The following is a 20,339-nucleotide window of genomic DNA, read 5'->3' as shown; positions in this document are numbered from 1 at the left end:
GGGTACTGCCAGGGATATTAATCTATAAATGGACTTGGGTGACAGAGCAATCTGCCATCCTAGGGGAGTTTGAAGCCTGTCCTTGGAAGAAGGTAGAAGAATGCCCCCCTGATCCTCTATGGTCTAGAAGACTTGGCATCTCCAGGGATCTCTGTCCAGAAGTTCCATCTAATGTGCACTGACACAGGTTTATGTGCTGGGTGAGATCCAGGTGCTACTGAAGTCAACATGAGGTCATTGTGGTCAAGATTTTTGCCTGCTGAGATTTGTGGTTATAATATCAGCAGTGTAAAATCTGTCAGGCAAATCAAGCCTCGGGCCAGCCAGAGGAACTGCAGATGAAGGCAAATGTTCTGACTTCTCTTAGGGATAAAGTTAGCTTCAGTGTCTGAAGTTAGTTGCTGTTGAACTACTGTTTAAAGTAGAAGTGGCTACTCTTTGAAATGGAGAAGCTTTGCAGTTGTGATTGTCTCACTGCTGAGATTTAAAGATTATACATTGTACATGGCAGCATATGTTGTGTGAAGGCTGAACTCTTGAACTCCTTTGTTTTTGAAGAAATAACTTAATTCTAAAGGGTTACATGCTTGGAACGCAGACTGCAGCTTTCCCACACCTGTCCTGTCTACTCCCACCATCAGATTTATAGCCTGTGAGAGTACAAGTTCCTCTCTGGCCCCGATCCAAAAAAGTGCATAAGCACTGGCTCATTTGTAGTGATGGGAGAATTGCTGTTCCCCATGGGAGCCTTCCTCTGAGTCACTGCCGATCACCTCAGGTGCTGGGATAGTCAAACTGTCACAGTTCCAGCTGCGTGTTGGCACCTGCCCGTGGTGGCCAGAGTGTGATTACCTCCAAACCCCACTGCAGCCAGGTGGAGGATCTGCAGCTGGTGCAGGACTCCTGAATGCAGTTGCAAGTCTGCTATGTGGGCCTCTTGGGAACTCAAAAACCAGAATCAGTCTTACAAACTAACAGTCAGCTTTGTATCTCTGTGAACTGATACATCCTCAGTGACAGCAGCTCCCACTGCTGCTTTTGAGGAAATTATCCCATACCTCAGAATAATCACTGTGCTCAGAGTACTCCTTTTTTCTTTCCCCAAAAGCAGCTCATGTGTCATTTCAAACAATCCTTTGGTAGGGCGTTATCATGTGTGAGTCTGTTATCACTGATTCTTGCCACCTCGGGCATCACAGTGATTCCCAGGTTTTCCTAAGCCTGGGGAATAGTCTGAGTCACCCTCACCTGTCTTGAAGTAAAATGCCCCTGACAGATCAGTTTAGCAGTTATAGTAAGCAATTATTTTAAGACCTTTTCCCTTTCTAATGTGTGTTTCTTTTCAAAAACAAGCTCATCAGAAACCCTGAGTTCATGAACCTATTTAGATCAACTAAGTATTTCTTAATGTTTGCTGTAAGTAGCCTCATCAACCTCTTAGTTGATAAAGATTCAGGCAGAATGGGATTTAAAATAAAAAGCTTTTCTTTTTAAGAAGTTCCTAGTCCTCTGCACTAAAGAAGAGCATTTTCACATTACTGAAGAGAATGCCCAAATGCTTCAGATGACAAGACTTAAATAGGTTTACTTTTAGTCTGGGACATACCATTGAATTTCGGACAATCGGGTATCCCTGTTCAGCTGATTTTCAAGTTGAACCAGACCCTTAAGATTGGATCTGTGTTTTTCCATATTAGCTGCAAACATTTGCACTTCAAAGGCAGAGAATCACACGTATAAAGCTCCTGAACTAGTACCCTGCAGACAGATCTAAAAGTTATTAGCTCAAGCTAATCTTGTTTCTAGTTGGGAGCTGAGTCAAGCTTGGTTGGCAGTGCATGGATAGGACAAATTTCAATTCCTTAGATGGACACAAATCCTACAGGTGTGACTCTCTTTAGGCCTACATAAAGGAATGACCAAGGCTGCCCTGGCTAGGGGGGAAATACAGCATATTGTTAAAATAATTCAGATTTTTTTTTTCCCCCCTAACTTAATCCTGCCATGTTTAGAGTACAGTCCCAAAATCTCTGGGAAACTCACACCAGCTTTGTTTTTAAATGTTCATAATCCAGTTCTTCAGGCTTAAACAGCTTGTATGCCAAAGCAGCAAGAAATAACATATACTGATCATTTGTCCCTCAGTTTGTGGATGGGAAAGAAAAACCTCTGAGTAAAACAAAATCCTGAACAGCTGCAGCTATTTCCTCATTGCTAGATTTCTTCCAGTTAAACAATATGAGACATTTCAAGTGAACTCCAAGTATCTCCCAGCAATATATGAAAGAATAACAAGGGAGGAAAGCGAACGGCCAGTTTCCTGCTAGGCAGAATTTCACAATAATTTCAGCGTTTGGGCAGATGATAATCTAACATAGTTTCAGGTTTACTTTTCTTTCTGTGTAACCAAGTGACATTTAACCAATTAGAATGTATTAAAGGGTTACAAAACCCAAGCTGTATTCTTGCAGCCTAATGGTGAAGATCCTTAACACTGTATTTCGAAAAGTACCATCTAATCTGAGAATCTCAGACTCTGCATTTCCTCTTGCAGTTCTACAGAATGAATTACCATGCTGAGAAGAGTTGGTAACTTTAACCTGCAGTTTTGTTTTGTTACTGATCATTGTTATTATACATGCTGGAAAATGTATTTCCTGAGACAACTGCGGATGTAATCTTGCTCAAAATTATTGCAACTAGTTTGCAAAAGCTGGTTTTTCACAAAATGCTTATGAAGTGGCTAGGCAGGCCTTTTTGCCCCCATATGTAGATAGAATACTGAGAGGTGGTGACTAACTTATTTGGACAAGACTCATTAAACAGGCAGTACCAGAACAAACCCAAGAAAAAGGAGTTCTGTTATCTAGGTCCATTGTTAGTCAACCTTACTTCTTCTGCCTTTCTAACCAACTTTCAGGAACCCATGCAGATGGCTTTTCCAGTTCAGTTTTCATATTGTTATTCAGTCCTTTAAATATTATCATTTCCACCATAGGAAAAAGGGGAATAAAGTGGTCTAAGGAACACAGAGAAAGTGTGTTTGGAGCCTTTTCCCTGCATATTAATAAATCTGTATCCTAAGCACCCTTCTGTGTATATCAGCCCTGGAGGCTGGACACTTCCAAATATAAAATAAATGCAGCACAAGTGACTGAATTAAACAAACACTTTCTAAATACAGTAGTAAAATAAACACCCTGAGATATTTCACTCAAAAGAGCATGAAATGCAGTGAGTACAAAACCACTTGTGATCCTGCTGGAAACATTTTAAAAATTGAGGGGTTCAGTGTTTTATAAGGAGCCAAGCAGAAAGTGACCTCATGGCCACTAGTTCAAATGCAACCTGAGTCATTATTGTTTTCCATTTTTGATTTGACATCTTTTTGAGAGCCTAAATTAATTTGCCTTGGGATGAGTCTTGCCAGAAGGCTTAGTGAATATATGGACCATAGAATGAAATGCCTTTTTGTTCCTGGAAATTATTACCTGACATATATTTGGTGCTTTAAGGCTGTGAGGCACTACCCTTATGATATTTTCTAGGTGCTGAACAGAAATGTTAATTCTGCCCAACATCACTAAGAATGTCTTTTTTTCTGATTCTTAAAAGACCTTATCACAGCACAGGCAAACTTTGCTCCTCACTGACAGAAAAAACAGAGCTGACTGGTGTTAGTCCTTTCTTTTATGGGAGCCATTACTGACTCAGAGTTTTTCCCAAACACTCAAGGATCGTTAGTCACCACTAATCTTGCCCTATTTGATAGATTTCTGGGCTCAGAAAGTCCCTGTTTGGAATTCACTCTGTGCTTTCCCAGAAAACTTTTGGAAATCTCTCAACTTCCTTCTATGAGCAGCCAGCTTCAAAAAATCTTCATTTGAGGGCAGTTACTGTTGCTTGTGCTCCGATTGTCCCAAGTTCTGTTCTTTTTTCCCAGTTTCTTCAAAATGTCAAAAACCTCAGTAAGAGCTGAGTATGAACATGCTGTGGAGGAGAAAGCTCTGGGCAGACCCAGTAAACTCTAAAAAGTAACAACTTGTTTTCTAGGCAGCAACTTGTGTTCTGTCAGTCACAGAACAGAGCATCCAGATCAGCAGATAACATGGAGCAGAGCAACTTCATGTTCAGACTTGTGCAGATTATTTACCTGCCATGGAAGAATAAATCTGAATCATTTCTGAGCATTTGCACTTAGAAAAAAAGAGCTCTCTGATGGCTGAATGACCATGGGATTTAAGCAGGAGTGGGTGTTCAAACACTGTTTGTCAAAAGCCTTTTGGCTTGGCATAGGAGGTGTTACAGAGTAGTTTTCCATGTGCTTGGCATGGCAGTGGTTGCCTCAGTTCTTGTGTGCTATTCAGCACATCTTCACTATGCAAAATTTGAGCCTAATTGAGACTTGGGCATCTCTCATAGATTTCTCCTGACTAGGAGTTTGGTCCTGTTTCAAAACTACTTATTTGATTGTCAAGAAACTACCATAATAATAAATAATAGATGTCTGTAGACATGTCCAAAGTGCCTGCTCCAGGATTTATGTCAGTGGTTTACCCTATGGCCCAACCTAGCAATTAACCTGCAGACTCCAATTAAGACAAACCCACCTAGGTCTCAGGCAGAGCCTGCAAATGGAGAAATGCTGTGGGAAGATTTTTACAACTGAAGAAGTATGACCTCTCTTCAAGCCACCATACAGACTGTCCCAGAGACAAAAATAAAACCCAGGCTCTGGGATGTCCAAGAGCTCTTCGAGTCTATAGCAGATGTTAGGATCTCTGGTCTACAGCCAGAGAGGTCAAGACTACCTATCTCACTGCCTACGAGCCCCACTGGAGAGGCCAGTGGGCTGGGAAATCTAGAGCTCTGGAAGAGGTATCTCTCTGTGCAGTTCCAGCACAGCCACACTTTTGGGTAGGATAAAGGGAAGGGTTTAAGAAGGCAGAAAAACTTGCTGGCAAGAAGTAAGCCGGTCAACATTAATTCTTTGGCACTCCTCTGTGTCATGTCTGGCCCTCTTGGCTGTGTATTTCTACAATTTTAAAAATTAATAGCAGCACTGCCTTCCTTCCCAAGCCTTTGAGGCTTTTTTTTTTAATGTGCACACAATTCCTTGTGTGTTTAAAAGTGGGAAGGAAGGCATTTGGGGTTTGTAGGAGAAAATCCCATGGTTTCATTTCATCTGTGAGAATCTGCCTCCCATTTCATGAGCTCTCCCTGCTCTCTGCTGTGCAGTGATGCTGCTCCAGCTGGCCATTGTGGCCACTGGAGGCTGCAGGAAGAATGTTAGTGAGGTGGTTCCGTGGGAGGGTTTTGTGTAGCAGGACACAAATTCAAACTGGAGTCTTATCAGTGAAGATGTTATGCAAAGGACAGGTCACTGGGTAAGAGGTTAAGAATAACCTCTGATGCTAAGAAAGCAAATCATTACTTTTTGCAGCAGTTTGTAAAGTATTAAATAAAGGTGTATAATTGCAGCTGAAAGCATCACTTTCTCTTCCCCTTGTTTTTTTTTCCTATATGAAAATGTCCGTGGCACCCTGCTCAGTGACATGTGACATGGTGGCTTTTGTGTCCAGTCACTGGTAGGAAGTGCTTCAACATAACCATCTGGGAGAGTTTCTCTCCAATTTTGATAATAGAAGGAAAAGTTAACTGGGCTGCCATAAAACAAATAAAGAGAGGAGAAAAAGGAAACCCCAGTGCCTTTTGTTAAGAAGGAACAGATGTAGAGCCATAGCAGCCTGCCAGCTAGGTCAAGTAATATCAAATATTGTGGTTGTTTTCTTGTAGCCTGATCCTCCTTTTGAACTCTCTTTCAGCAATGAAGTTGTAAGGAATGAATTAAAGAAGCTGCCAGCCCTTCCAACACCAGCGCTGAAGGAGCATCCTTCCCTCGCTTACTGGTAAAGTATCACCCTCTGCAGTGTCTCGTGCAGGACCTGGCTCTGGCAATGTGGTCTGAGAGTGGAAATGGGATGCAGAGATCCCTGTCTTCTGGCTCTAGGTCTGCCACTGACTCATTGCATGAGTTAACACAAGTAGAGCTACCACCCTGGGCCTCAGTTTCCCCATCTGCCAAATGCCTGGCCAAAAATCCACTGTAAGTGTGCAAATGTCCTGATGAAATCAAAACGCCTAATGTGCCATTTACTTACCAGCATTTTCCATCTGTGAAAGAGTTTTCCCAGTTGGAAATGTCAATCTTTTGCACTGCCCTGTGTTGAGTCATTCAGTTCAATCTTGCAAGTCCTCTCTGTATGGCACAGCTGAATTCATCTCCTTTTGTATGAACTCAGTGATGTTTGGAGGTGGGTGCTTGTTTGCTGTCTTTATTGCACAGAAAAGTAAACCCAGGGTAGGAGCAGGATCACACTTAGATTTTATATGCCACACACATAGATTCTTTTTGCCACCCTGCATATCCCTTTTATCTGTGCAAATAGAAAAGAATTTGAGGAAAGACTGTTCATTAAAGGTGAGACACCTTCACTTCATTTTCTTCTTGTTGCTCTTTCATGTTTGCCTTTAAAGCATTAGGCTGTAAGCCTGGGGGTTGGATTGAACTTCTTTATCTGCTACTCTTAATTTCTGCATTTTGGCAATCTGAGGATGGCAGGGGAAAACAAATCAGTTTGTAAGTTATGATCTCAGTTCTTCTCTTTGCCAAAAAGGTCAGCCACTTCTTGTAGCATGGCTACAACAGTGAAATAACTACCTAATGTCAAGTCATAGGCAAGCTCATCATGAGGTCTCCTAATCACTTTCTGATAATACAAGTAGAAATTCGGAGTCCTCAGCAGAAATTAGGATCACTGACAGAAAAACTGTGGATCATCACAATCTCCTGGTATTTCTCTCTAAGAACCAAATCAAATCTTCATGAAATGTGATAAATATAGGCTGCCATTTCATTGAAGAAGATTGGTCGTCATCTTAGGAGCGTCTCTTTTCCCAAGAACTACTCCACACCCTGAAAAGCAGTACATTTCCAGGTCGTCTGGCTGATTGACAGACTGGAAGCTCAAGCTGAAAGCCATCACAAGAGGAGAGGTGGGAACAAGTAGGCATTGACAGGGAAGGAAAATCTGACCTTTTCAGCAACAACATGGCCTAAGGTCTTAATAAAGTGCCACATAGCAAGAAGAGCCATGTAAAATCCTCGTGCTCAGAATATGAGTATTTGCACTTATACACAAGGTACAGCACTTGCAGCTGTACTTAATTTTGTGGGGGTTCTCGTGTGACTGAGAACAGGTTACAGGTTGGGAAGATGGTGTTGCCAATGGGGTAATAAAATCAGTGGCTACAGTCCTGTGACTCCCTTGTGATTTCATGTCAGTAACCAAGTCTCAGAGACCTCTTTAACATTAATAGTTCATTATTTTTTAATGATGGCTTTTTTCTAAAAACCCTCTAAAACACTTAATGCTCTCAGGAAGCAGCTGTTGCTGAATCAGACAAAAAGCCTCAAAAGTATAGATCAAACTTCAGTGATCTAATGGAGCAGATTTTTAAAACTGTGTTCACTTTGCATCTCATACAGATTGTGTACTGGATGCAGATTGCATCCAGTCCTTTTCTGTGAGCAATCAGTTTTATTCCGTAGTTCATCATTAGCGCAAGCAGTCACAAGTGAATCTCCAACCCTGGAAAGAAACTTTGAAAACATTAAAGGTGGGATGGGTAATGGCTCTAGTTAGTTTAAAACAGACAAACCAAAGAACTTTGTACTACATTTTTATCAGATGAAATGGATTAAGAGATAATAAAATGAATAATCAAGTAAATATGGTGATACCTTCAGCAAGATGCTGTAATAGATCTGCATGAAATAATACAACATTTCCATCACACACCATGAAAAAGCATCAGCTGTTGCACCTACCAAATGTAGTAAGACTTGTGGAATGACTCGTGGATTCTTAGATCAGTACAGTTTGTGTCTCTGATTCCACCTTCATGGAGTCTCCTGGTTCCATACCCATGGTGTAGGCCTTTCCCTTCCCTGTATTCTCTTGCAGCTTTCTCCAGGTTCAGAATAATCAGTTGCACATCTTGTTCTCAAGCGGCTTTTGGCATTTCTGATTACTGGTGAAGAAAGAAGGGGCTTTTTGCTGCGTTTGTTTGCGTTTCTTTTCCTTTTAATGAAAGCTGAGCTTCTGGTCCTCCCACACAGTCCAGGAGTTGGGGCCCTGAGTTTTGATTTCTCTTGGCCATGCATGGAAACAGACATGAAACTAATCACAGAGACTGGAGAGAACCTTTAGAAATGTGTTAACTCACAGTGCTCCTTTCCAGACACTTGCGATTGCATTTTATCTCATTTCAGATCCTCCCCAAAAAGCCAGCCCAGTAGTGGGTTGTCAATAATAAGGCCAGGAGGAGATGCAACAACACAAAAGTAGATGCTAGAATGGAATTTTCAACAGACCAGAGGGAAGAGAGACTCTTCCCAGGTTCCCACAGACTTTGAACATGAGCTTGTTTGTTGCAACCCAAAGCATTAGTGTTGCCAGAAAACCCACCTCTGAAAATATCATCTGAAAGTCGCTATTTAGTGATTTTCTCTAGTTCAGCACAGTCCTGAGGCCCTAGTCCAGCTCTTGGTCCCTTGGCCTAAGAGGTGCTAGTGGCTTCAGAGGGACAGCGTATGACTGTATGACCGCGTATGCAAATAAAGACATTATTCGTTCACGAATATAATCAAAATGGTCAAATCAGGTTAGAAGCAGAACAACACTAAAGAACAGCAATTTATTAAAACAGCTTGGTGTGCTGGGGAGAGAGGGAGGGAGCAGCTAACTTTGAAAATCTGGATCTGATGATGAGAAACTCAAGTCCTGCATTTGCTTGCAAGTTGTCTGCTGTCCAGTTCTATAAGCTGCTGGGACAGGAGGGATTTCTTGTTGGTTCTAAAGATCTTTATCAGAGTTGTCTGCCTCAGGATATCATCCATGTATTAACTTCTGCATCTTTGGGGAGAAAGTTTTATGAGCTGGCAAACAGACAGCAGTGCTTCAGCAGCCTCCGTGTCTCTGTCTCTACATTAGTTAAGCATCCTCTGCCAGCCCTGCACTGTGAATGAGTTTCTGTGTCACCAACACAGCAACAAAGGAAAGCAGGGAGAGAGGAGATGTCAGCTGGTGGTCCCAGCAGTGTCCTAGCACTCTCCCAGCTGTCAATAGCAGCATGGCAGCTGCCTTGAGATGAACAGCTGAAATTATAGGGGAGCATGTTTATAGACTCTGCTAATGCTCCTTCTGACCCGTGATTGATTTTGCTTGTTTTCCCTGGCACATGCTGGACTTAACCCTCCAACCCAGAGCTGAAGGCAGAAAGCAACCTGTGTGCTGGATGGTCCTTGTTGCACAGGGCAGTGGGAAGGAAAAGGAAGTTCAAAGAATTGTTAGAGGAGGGACTGTCACACAGATTGTTCTGACTGTGAACATTTTTCCAGTGTGGATGTCACTATCTGGGCTAGGTGCCCTCAGGTCCCTTTGCTGTCAGTGGAGAGAAGCAGCAGTAACCTCTTCCCAAGGAATCCATCCAAAATAGATCGAAAGAGTCATGCTCTAGAGTACACGTTTCTTTCCTCGGTGATAAGCCCAGTGCTGCAGAAAGGTGAAAGGCCGCAGATCCCCGTCTTAAATATGCCTTGATTGATAATTCAGGCTTTGTAATTTTTGTCCAAAGGAAAGAAGAAACAAAGATGATACTTACCTGGCACTTAACATCTGTATACCACAAAACATTTTACAAAGGAAGATTACCAGTATCCTAACAGAGCAATGGAGGTATAGCATTGCCTGCATTTGTTTAGAAGAACTGGGTAAAGCCTGGACTCTCCCACGTTTCTAGCATGGGTTAAAAACATAACTATTTGTCCTGATGTTCAGGAAGGATTGCTGACATCTGATCTGTCCTTTTGAAGGAAATGGGCCATCAATTGTCTTCCTGCCCAAGGAGTATGGTCTAGGAACTTATCAATAATTTTATAATAATCATTTATAAGAAAGCAGAGCACACCCAGAATCACATTAAATAATCAGCATGTCCAGGTACATCTATCCTTTCCTTGAATGGCAGCAATATGAGAGCTTGATCTGTGCAATAAACTGCACAGAGTGGAAAATAAGGCTAGCAGTGTTTTCAACTGGAGAAACTCCATTATGTTCTGAGAAGTCACTCCTAGTTTGTTCCTGTCTGAGATGGTGGAATTGCATCCACATGTAATCATGGTTTTAAGAGGTAATTTCAAAGGGCTGTAAGCCCTCTCTGTCTATCTTTTTTATTAAGAATGATGTTTTTTGGAGTTCTTCCAATACTGAACACTCATGTAATTCAGTTATTCCTCCAAAAATAATCCTGTTTATGATAATCATGGCAGGAGACCCAGGCTCTGCCTTCATGTGCACACCCTTAACATCTGTGGTACTTGCTTGGATCAGTGTGCTGAATATGGTTTAATAGCTGTAGAATTTAGAGCTTACAGATCATTTTCTAAGCATTAAAATGATTCTGAGGGATTTGAAGGGAGAGCTGGACCATTCCTTTACCCATGTAATGTGTCACTGGCTCAGTCAGCATCCTGTTCCTGCTGTGGCCTGCTAGTGGGACATCACTTCATCTTGCCCCAAAAAGGACTCTTTTATTTTTGTAGGATGAATGGGAGAAGCCACTTGATGAGTGAGTAAAGAAAGCAGTTACTCTCAGATAAACAGCAGGCTTGTGAGGGGAGAGCTGGCCCTGCTGACAATCCGACAGACTGTCTCTGAATTGCTCTATGCTGCCTACACTGGTGTTTCTGATTCTCCTCCTTTCTCTCTTCATTATTAGGACTGCACAATCCTCAGCTTCCCTGTGCCTCTTCTTTCTAAAAGATGTTTTGGCTCCAGAGATTCTGCCTCTCTTTCTAAAAAGAGGTTCTGTCCTCTCTGGCACAGGGGTGCAAATGGGGAAGGCAGCAATGAGAAGATGCGGTCATGTTAAGCCAGGCTAGTGAAAGGCTTTGCAGTCCTCCACAAAAGCCCCTGTGGGCATCTCTGAGCAGTCGTGGTGAGGTCATCTATCACATCATCCCACACTGCTGTGCTCCTTCACACTGCCTAGCAATACAAATGGCTTCAGTTCTGCCTGAGGAAGGATTACCACATGGTGGACAACTGAAAGGCCCCATTAGGGGGTCCGTGCTGGATCCAGGAAATGAAGGGAGGGAGGAATGCCAGTTCACATTGCCCTAAACCACATGCAGTGTGATGACATGGGATGGACACGCGGCACTGCTGGAAGCTTATGCAAGGCCAGGTGGGGAGGTCACTAAGGTGGCATAAAGGTAGTTTAAGTTTCCTTCCTCTTGTCTGGCAAGTTCTGTACAGTATCTCCAGGGGACTCATCAGATTGCCTGTCCTTAGTATTACAAAATAAAGGGCAATAAATTGGTTTTAAACCTGAGGACCTAAGTGTTCTGTCATGCCAGTGTAACAGAGCAGGTCTTGTGTGCATTACACTGGATCCTTGGCTTATACTTTGCCATGCTGTGAACTTGCTAGGACAGCTGATTGTATGCATCAGATACTTCTGCTGCCCTCTCACTGGAGAATAATGAATGAAATGCTTTAAAAATGAACTTACAGGTGTCTCTCAATCTGTCATTTGGGTCGTGCTGATTTCTCTTGGATGCTCCATCTCTACCGCTTGTTGGCACACACTCAGAATTGTTCTCTGACACAGAGGCCCACTGGTGTGGAATAGCCTCCATTTCACCTTGGAAAACATGATGACATGGTTCATGTCTTTCTAAGACATGAAATGATCTTAGTCTCCAAAGAGCTGTTGGGAATGGGCCCCAGCTCATGCCAACTCCCAGTGCATAGCCAGGAGTTGCCTGGGGAATGCACATTAGTATAACCCAAAAGCAAGCAAAAGCATATGAGTACTTTAAGAGTAAAGAAACTCAAGTTTGAGTGCCTGGAAATATCCCCTGTCGCTGTTTAACCTGCTGTTATTATTCCTCTGTGTACACTAGGAATTCAGCTTCCTGCTGAGAGAGGTTGCTCCAGAGTAGTTCCACTAATGCACCTGCAGTTATGCAGTTGCAGTGAGGAGGAATCTGTCAGTCTTAGGGCTATGACTGGCCACCAATTTCTGACAGTTTTGACCATCTTTCAGAGGATGTGATGGGCTTGAAAAGAAGTTACTTCAGTTAGGGCAGAGCAGATCTTCATCAGCTCCAACGCGAATCTGTTTGCCCACAGTGTAATATTGTGGGCATCATTTGTAGATAAGGAAAGGAATGCAGAGAGGGAAAAGTAGGTACCATGCTTGTGAGGAAAAAGGGTTCTACTAGAAACCCAACTCTTAGAAAACCAGTTTTATTCTCAGTCTGTGACTCCCCCTTTGTTTACCCTGGTCTGCACCAAATCCCCTCATCTAATGGTTTTGCTTGGCATCTTTTGATTCTGTCAGGCAGTAGCTGTGTAACAGAAAGATCTCTTCAGCTTTTGACAAGATTCTTAGTCATGATAATGCCATTATATAAAACATCCAATTTTTTTCCTTTCCAGTGAGGATCGAGTCATTGAACATTACAAGAAACTAAATGGTCAGACAAGAGGTCAAGCAATTGTAAAGTAAGTGAAATAAGAGTGATTTCTTTGTGACCCTTGTTTTAATACGAAATATTTATACAGGACTGTAAATACGTTACTATGCTTCCCATCTCAAGCAATGCTTCATTTTTAAGTATTTCTTGGCATAATTATTTATTTATCAAAGTTTTTTTTCAGATCATCCTCTCAGCTTCTCAGACATGTTACTCTCTTCTGTGTTGTTTTGCAGTTACATGAGCATTGTAGAATCCCTCCCAACATATGGAGTGCATTATTATGCAGTAAAGGTACGTGCTACAAGATGGGTACTTCACTGAATTAAACTCTTGTTGGAGAGGGAGGGAGAGAGGTACAAACAGCCATCCTGCTCTCAGAATACAATACACTGCTACTAAAGTCTCATTTCACTTCCTGAGGTAGGGTAAACTTATTTCAACTGTGTGTGCATGTTTAGTAAATACAGTTCCAAAGAGGAAAATCCTGTTCTTGGAGATAAAACTCTTGCAGTCCTATTGTGCTGGAGCATTCAGCTCATAGTCAGCAGCATGGCAATGCCAGTGAACCACCACCAAAGGCACAAGCCAGACACATCTCTGGCAGGCACTCTTTTGTAGCTCCAGGAGGTCAGACCTTTCCCAGATGGCAGATCCATGAAAACCTATCTAGGGCCAGCCGGGACCTACATACCACAACTCCCCTCACGTGAGATACGTAGATGGATACGGAGATTGTACATCTTTTTAATGCCAGAACATTGTCCTGTACTCTAGAGATAGATAACACATTCTCATCCCCAAACAGCTCTCCACTTCTATGTGGACTTCATGAAATCCCTCATTTCTTTTGTCTAATGATTTATCACCAAAATTTCCAACCTCATATTATCATTATTACTTCCCTGCCTGACCAGCTGTGTAGGTTTGTTATTTTTTTTTAAGTAGAGAAATCAATAAACATATAAAGAAAGCTAGATCCACATTCCCTGGAGCATATTCCCTCATTTATCACCCCTGAAGTTTTGATGTGTTTCATCATTATCTCTGTGCACAGATCATATGGTTTTTCATACATCTGTAATATCTTGCACACATGGGGTACCATAAAAACACAAATATCTGACTGTACCTGTCTCAGGGGATGTGGTTCTAGTCTATTCCTGCTAATAGGATGCAATAACAAGGCTATTATTATTTAGCAAAAAGCATTAGCCTCATCTTTTCTCAGAGGACAGGATCTCTCCAGCACCTTTTGCATCCAGATCTCTTGGACTACTCTAGATCAAGAAAAATCTAGTGGATTGGGCTGGATGTTCAATCCTACAAACACTTGAGAGCTATTCCAGTGAGCTCCCCATTGTCAATAAGCAGCAGTGAGCAGCAATGAGGCAGCAAATGTTGCACATAATAGGGTTTGCTTCTTCCTGATGTGAGGGTTTTGGTTTTGCTGTGCTTTACCCTGCCATTCTCTATCATATTAACAGAACAGATGTAGTTTCATTGAGGACTTCAGCTCAGTAAATTGTAGAGACTGGGATCAGATATCAGCCATTACTCCATAAGGCCATTTTATTGCACACTCAGACACAAAGCAGTTGGGTCTGAGCCTGTCAGACCTTATCACTTGGTAGCTCTCAGATCCCATTACTGCTGCATTTTCAAGACTAATGCTAAAATCCCTCCACATAATTCAAGTCAGCTGGGTGCTTTGCTTTCCTTCCTCCAATCTTCAGTGTTCAGACTGAATAATTTACAGGGGAGAGAAAGAGGATGCACCACTGCACAAGGGACCCATGTCAAACCTCCTCACCTCCCCTGACAGCATTTTGAGTAACTTGATCACGTGCCATATTTTAAATTGTTTTATATGTCATGGCAAAAAGTGAAACAGATCTCTTTTAAACACTGTGGAGCTTTGTGACTTGTGGGAACTTGCAGGGGGAAATTTAACAACACCCATTCAAAGATACTACTTAGGAACAAATCTTCACCTTGAACGACAACACAGGAAATCTCCAGCATTTCCCCATCCTATTCAATATGACTCCCTCTGTTTTCTCTTTCAGGACAAACAGGGAATTCCGTGGTGGTTAGGACTTAGCTACAAGGGGATTTTTCAATATGACTACCATGACAAAGTGAAGCCAAGAAAGGTAAGTGTTCACTTTTCTACCAAGCTCTGGGCTTGCCACACGTCATAGCTGGAGTCAAGGGTGTGATGTACACCAAATGCTGGCATTGATTCATGTGGTTTTTGAAGGATGTTCGTTTTCTCCCAAAATCGTCTGAATGTCTGCAAAGAATTAATGGGAAAAGTAGCTCATAATTCATTAAAAGTTGTGGGGTTTGGAGGAAATGTGTCACTTAATCTTGCAATTGAAGTTTCTTTTTTGTGTGGTTCATAAGACATTGATGGGAACTCAAGGACTGATCCTCTCAGGTGCTGGAGGCCTTCCATCCACTGGCTATGGTGCATTGGGCGTGCTCAGCCAACCCTTGATACTGTTTTGTCAAGACGTAAATGATCTGAGAGAGAAAGGGATGAAGAGACAGGAAAGCTGCTTCCATTTATTATAAAAAGAAAATTGCATGATTTTCTCAGGACCAGCATTACATTCGATAAGCAACGATTTTATTAACTGAAGAGTTAATGTCAAGGTAGCAGGTAAAGATGGCTTTCAACATATGCCTAAAAAAAAGGCATGGGAAGTTTTGATTCTTGAGCTCAGCCTATGAGAGGGACCCGTGTGTTCTGATCTTCCCACCTAGGATGCCATCTAATATAAAACCCTCATCCCTGAGCACATGCCCTGCAGGTGGGAATGTACAGCCTGTTAGCAACAGTGCTTGTTGGACTGCAAACCTGTGGAGACATCAGGAGGCAAGGCTTCAGGCTTGCTTGTAGGCTGCAGAACTGGATGATTTGGAGCAACTGGACAGCTCTTCTATGAATGGAAAAGCTTCCACAGTGAATTAATGTACTGTATTTCTCTTTGCATTGTCTCTGTGCCAATTCTTCTTTCACCTTCTCTGGTCACATTCAAGTTGGACACTGCCTAATATTCACTGAGAGCATCTTCTATTAAAATAAACTAGAATCAAGGTTTTGGTAGAAAACTGAACTGCTAAGGAGGCAGCAAGAGACAATAGGTGCATCAATTAGGCTTTTATTCACTGAAGGCTATTAATAGGGCTCTTATTCATTGAAGGAAAGGACAAGGAGAGTAAGGAGGTCTTCACAAAGACTAAAAGACACATCTATTCGGGATCAATTATTACCTGCAGGGCAAGCCATCCTCACACATGATAGTTTAAAACATGCCTAGGCTAGGTGTTTGCACCCACATATCTCCAGTAGTGCCAACCCCCCAGGGAAGACATGTACTTAAAAGATACCTTCAGAAGTCAGGAATACAAACATTTCTTTGGAAGAAATTATTGCCCTGCCATGACAGGACTCAGTCTTTCACAAGCTATAGCAATTATTGTCAGCCCTCTTTGGATGAGAGGGTTGGTGGAAAGCATCGGAAGGAAGGAGAAGAGAGATCAGGTGCTCTGACTGCATGAGAGGAGACACATTTCCACCAGAAGAGTCAAGCCTTCTCTTCTCAGCTGTTGAGAGTAATCTAGTCTGCAGCATTGGTTTTGGAACTTAATAAAATCTGGGGGTTTAGGCACCTCTGATCCTTTTTCTGCAAGTGTAACCCTAAAATATAGGATGCTGGTTTTCTCTTTTTTGGGAATTAGGGTTTTTTTTTGTCTCAGCAAATCGTGTACAAAATCAATGGTGCTGCCTTATGTATAAACCACTGAGAACTGTGGCAGAAGTGGTCATATATCTGTGAGGGAAGGTTGGATACAAAGGGAGAGCAGGAATTTCCGAGCTAGAAGCTGTCCATTGCCACAACCCAGAGACCACAGCAGTGAAAAGACAGCCTAGATGAGCATTTCTCTGCTACATGATGCTTGAAAACCCCATCTGTTGGCAGAGCCATTCCAAAATGAACAGCCTAAATCAGGGATGGGACTTGGACAAAGTGGCTGAGGCTTTATTTCTCCATGGAGTGATTTTACCTTCTGTGGAGCAAGTAAAAAGACTTCTTACCCTACACAGGTGGTAAAACCCCTCTGGTGAGAGCAGATCAACTGCCTCAGTGAGGCGCAGTGTTTAATCCTCTGCTAATTAGATTGTAAAATTGCACTCGATAACCCTGGTATCTGGGAGCAGCCTGCCACAGTATCTGATTCATTTCACTGCACCAGCATGGGCTGGTTCAAGTCTTTGCTGTGCAAATGGGAGGGGTAAACCTTACTGAACTTTCTGCAAGGTAAAATTGGTGGGGGAGGGGGAAGGAGATTATGGCTTTTCTGATCTTTAATATTTTGTTCCTGCACACTGCTGATGCCAGAAACAAATTGAAAACTTACAATGGAAAAATAAGTCTCCCTGGAAAAAAAACAAGCAGAAAATTGTAGCAAAAAACCAGCTGAAATCAAGACATTTATATTAAGTGCATATAAAAACCTTGGTTGTTTTATGAGGGAGATTGTAATGTTTTCCTATATGTCATCCTAGATAGATTTCCATGTTTCTTGTGTTTGCGAGTAAAACTGTAGCCCACACTAAGCAGCTGAACCTATCTCAGGTGATCCCATTAGCAGTCACTCAAAACCATGGTTTTATTAAATTGCTGGAGTAAATCAGGCATGTGTCTCTGGAAAACTAACCAGGTTTGTCAGCAAGTTAGACAAGACTGGAGAGGGGAATTGAGGCTGATGCAGGGCCAGAACCTTATCCTGCTTGCACTATTCTCACTCAGGCATCAAGTCCTTCAGCATTACTAGGGACACAGCTGTGTAGGATTTTGCATGAAGCATTCTGGAAGTTGGGCTTGCAGAACCAGTGTCATTTGTGTAGAAGCAGCTCATGGCTTCCAGGGTGGGCAGAATCCATTTCCCTCTACATTTAACTTAACTTCTACAAATGCTTTCCTGTGAAAAGACCAAACCATCATTTTCAGAGAAGGGTCATTAGAGGGTTTTTTGCTTGAGTTGCAGGGCAGCTGGAAAGACAACCAAGGCACTGCAGCCGCCCTATGTGAGCATTTGTCTGTGAGTGGTGTGTGTCCATTTTAACCAGCACACAGGGATGTGACTCCACTCCATCCCCAGAGACCAATGCACGAAGACCCACAGCGTAGCCTGGAGCTGTGAGATCTGCACACCCAAGTAGTAGCACTAGGCATATCTCTGTTGTTCTAGTGAGATATTCCCACTGATTTAAGAGCCCAAAGGCATTTTCCTAGTGCACACAGCTTAACAGTTAGTAAACAATTAACTCCAAGCTGAAGAGTGAATGATTAACAAAGTCAGCCAAAGAACTACCATATGGCAGATAAAAAGACAGACAAAATGTTTAACTTCTCACAAAAAATAAAATTACCTTAAAGGAGAGTCTGGTAATGTTTAGTTTCTTTGTAAGAAGTACGTCTGTATAGTGTTATCTCATTTTCTTCTATAGAAAGCTAGTGGCAATGAAACCTAAAGTTAGCCTTTTTTCTCAGACTCATAAACATTATCACTGCTTACATTATCTGGTCACTGAAGAGAACCCAAAGGGAATAAAAGCTTTTAGAAATAAGATAAAATGTGAGACATCACAAAATTCAGCCATGAACATAACTTGACAAAAAGTTTCCTTGTGACAGCAGTTTCTGCCATTTCTTCTCAGCGTTACCCTTTCTCTGAGATTAAATGAAGCATGCTGCAAAAATGCTCTGTCCCTTGCCATAAAGTCTCCTCAACAGTCTGTGATTTCTCATGACAAATTTAATTTGTAGTTTGTAGTGTCATTGTGAATCCAGAGCAAAGATAACAGGTTGACCTCCCATTTAAACATGCAAAAACATGCAAGAAGCGAGTTGGACCCATCTTAACAAGCAATGCAGAACACAAGTAAAGTCAGTAGTTTTAAGTGCCTGATCAGAGAAAAATCACCTGCTTGTCAAAAGCATGAGCAAAGTAAGCAGCACATTAATTGTGTCCAGAAAGTGAAAGATTGCTGTCTGGTGCCACTTGGCCTTTTCCAAACAACAAGAGATAGAGTGAACTTTCCCAATTCTAGAGGCAAAATGAGATATTTACACAGGAGGAGCAATAGCCTAATTAAGAGCTGCTTTATTGCAGAACAAGTAGATCCTCTCTGCTTTAGGGCATAATGAAGCATTGTCAAGTCAGTAATTGCATTGATGGAGTGGTTAAACTTGTGCTTCCTGTGCTGAAGGAATGACAGACCAGTAACTTAAAAAAACATAAGGTAAGGATTGATGTGAAATGTACAGAAACTAGTGAATAATGGGAAGGAGAAAGCTGACAAATTGTCAGCTGTCCTAACTGATCATAGAACACTGGGACAGTCAAAAAGGCAAAAGAAACATGAAATTCAGTTTAGTTACAGGGTGCCCAATTCACTTGCACAGCTTCTTGCCACATGATGCAATAGAGGGCAAGGGTTCAGAAGGATTGAAGATAGCACTAAAAGTGTGACCCTCCATCCAGGGTTTTAACATTGAGTTGGTTATTTTCAAAGAGGATTTTGGGAGGGGTTATAAATCCTCATGTTCAAGGAGGGTGTTTGGTTTGACACCAAGTTGGTTTCTGTTGTCAGAGGTATGGAGGATGTGTCTCGCTCCTCTCTCTGGCATGCTGCTGAGTCACAGGGTGTATTCAGAACAGCCTGGACTTTCTCTAGGGCATCCAGAATCAAGTGAGGTCAGAAAATGTATTGGACTCGCATTTCATTGGGATCCTCATCATTTCCTAGGACCTTTGCAAACGATTTTGCATTGCAGACAGGGATAAAAGGTTTCAAATTTACAAATGATAAAAAAGGAGCAGAAACCATTTCCAGGAAATACTGGTTTAAAAGCTCGTGGAGTCCCAGTGGCATTGCTGTAATAAATTATTCGCTGTGATTAGCAGGCTGTTAAGGACTACCTGCTGACTCCTTCTGCTCTGGGCTTTTATTTCTCTTCCCGTTGCTGATCCTTCGTGCTTCTTGGGTTATGGACTTGGCTGTAGACTGAAACAGTCTTCAGGTCACAGTGGGTTCAACTCATTTTATAGTGCAGTAATTCAGTCTTGGTTTCGTATTTGGAAACATGGAGCACTGAGGAGGGAGACATATATAAAGCGAAGTTCCTTATCATGCTGTTTCTTCTCATAGAGAGAGGTTGCTCACCCAATTTCTTTCCTTATCAAAATGTAAGACCCAGACCGTGACTGCTGAAGAGCAGACATAGTTTAAACCCTTCCCCTGCTGAAATGTCTTATTCCATCCCCATTCGACAGGACACCATGCTGTCACCAGCACCTTTTTTTACTGCTGCTTGCCCTCACTTTGGGGTTTCTACCATCCAGCACCAGGCACTTCCCCTTTCAGCACCCACTATTCCATGCCTTATCACTGTGCCAAAGAGCTTCCAAACACACTGGGAGCTGAATAAATGACATCAAAGCACACTGGGCTGGAAAGCAGAATTTTGTCCTTGACACTGAGAACTTCCACAGGATTTGGCTGGACATGCCACTGGGCTGTGATTCAGTGAACATTGTTTTTGGCAGCAGTATCAGCTGAAGTGGCCTTCAGCACCCTCCTCCCCCATTGAAATCCTGCCACCATTGCTCACTTCCTCCCCTGGGCCCCTTCCTCAGCCATCCTGGTATAACT

General features: G+C 42.3%; 1 protein-coding gene across 2 annotated transcripts in view; it reads left to right on the top strand.

The window, feature by feature from the left end:
• Window positions 1-20,339, top strand: part of FRMD4A (FERM domain containing 4A) — a 174,632-nt gene that overhangs the window by 108,988 nt on the left and 45,305 nt on the right. For both annotated transcript variants that reach the window (XM_069035126.1, XM_069035136.1), the window contains exons 8-11: window positions 5,826-5,909; window positions 12,570-12,635; window positions 12,844-12,901; window positions 14,677-14,763. In XM_069035126.1, coding sequence (XP_068891227.1) covers window positions 5,826-5,909; window positions 12,570-12,635; window positions 12,844-12,901; window positions 14,677-14,763 — 295 coding nt within the window. The remainder of the gene's footprint in view (window positions 1-5,825; window positions 5,910-12,569; window positions 12,636-12,843; window positions 12,902-14,676; window positions 14,764-20,339) is intronic.

Source organism: Aphelocoma coerulescens, chromosome 1A (genome assembly GCF_041296385.1).
Source record: "Aphelocoma coerulescens isolate FSJ_1873_10779 chromosome 1A, UR_Acoe_1.0, whole genome shotgun sequence".
Taxonomy (NCBI): domain Eukaryota; kingdom Metazoa; phylum Chordata; class Aves; order Passeriformes; family Corvidae; genus Aphelocoma; species Aphelocoma coerulescens.
Note: the sequence above shows the minus strand (reverse complement) of the source record. Positions and strands in the feature narration are given on the sequence as shown.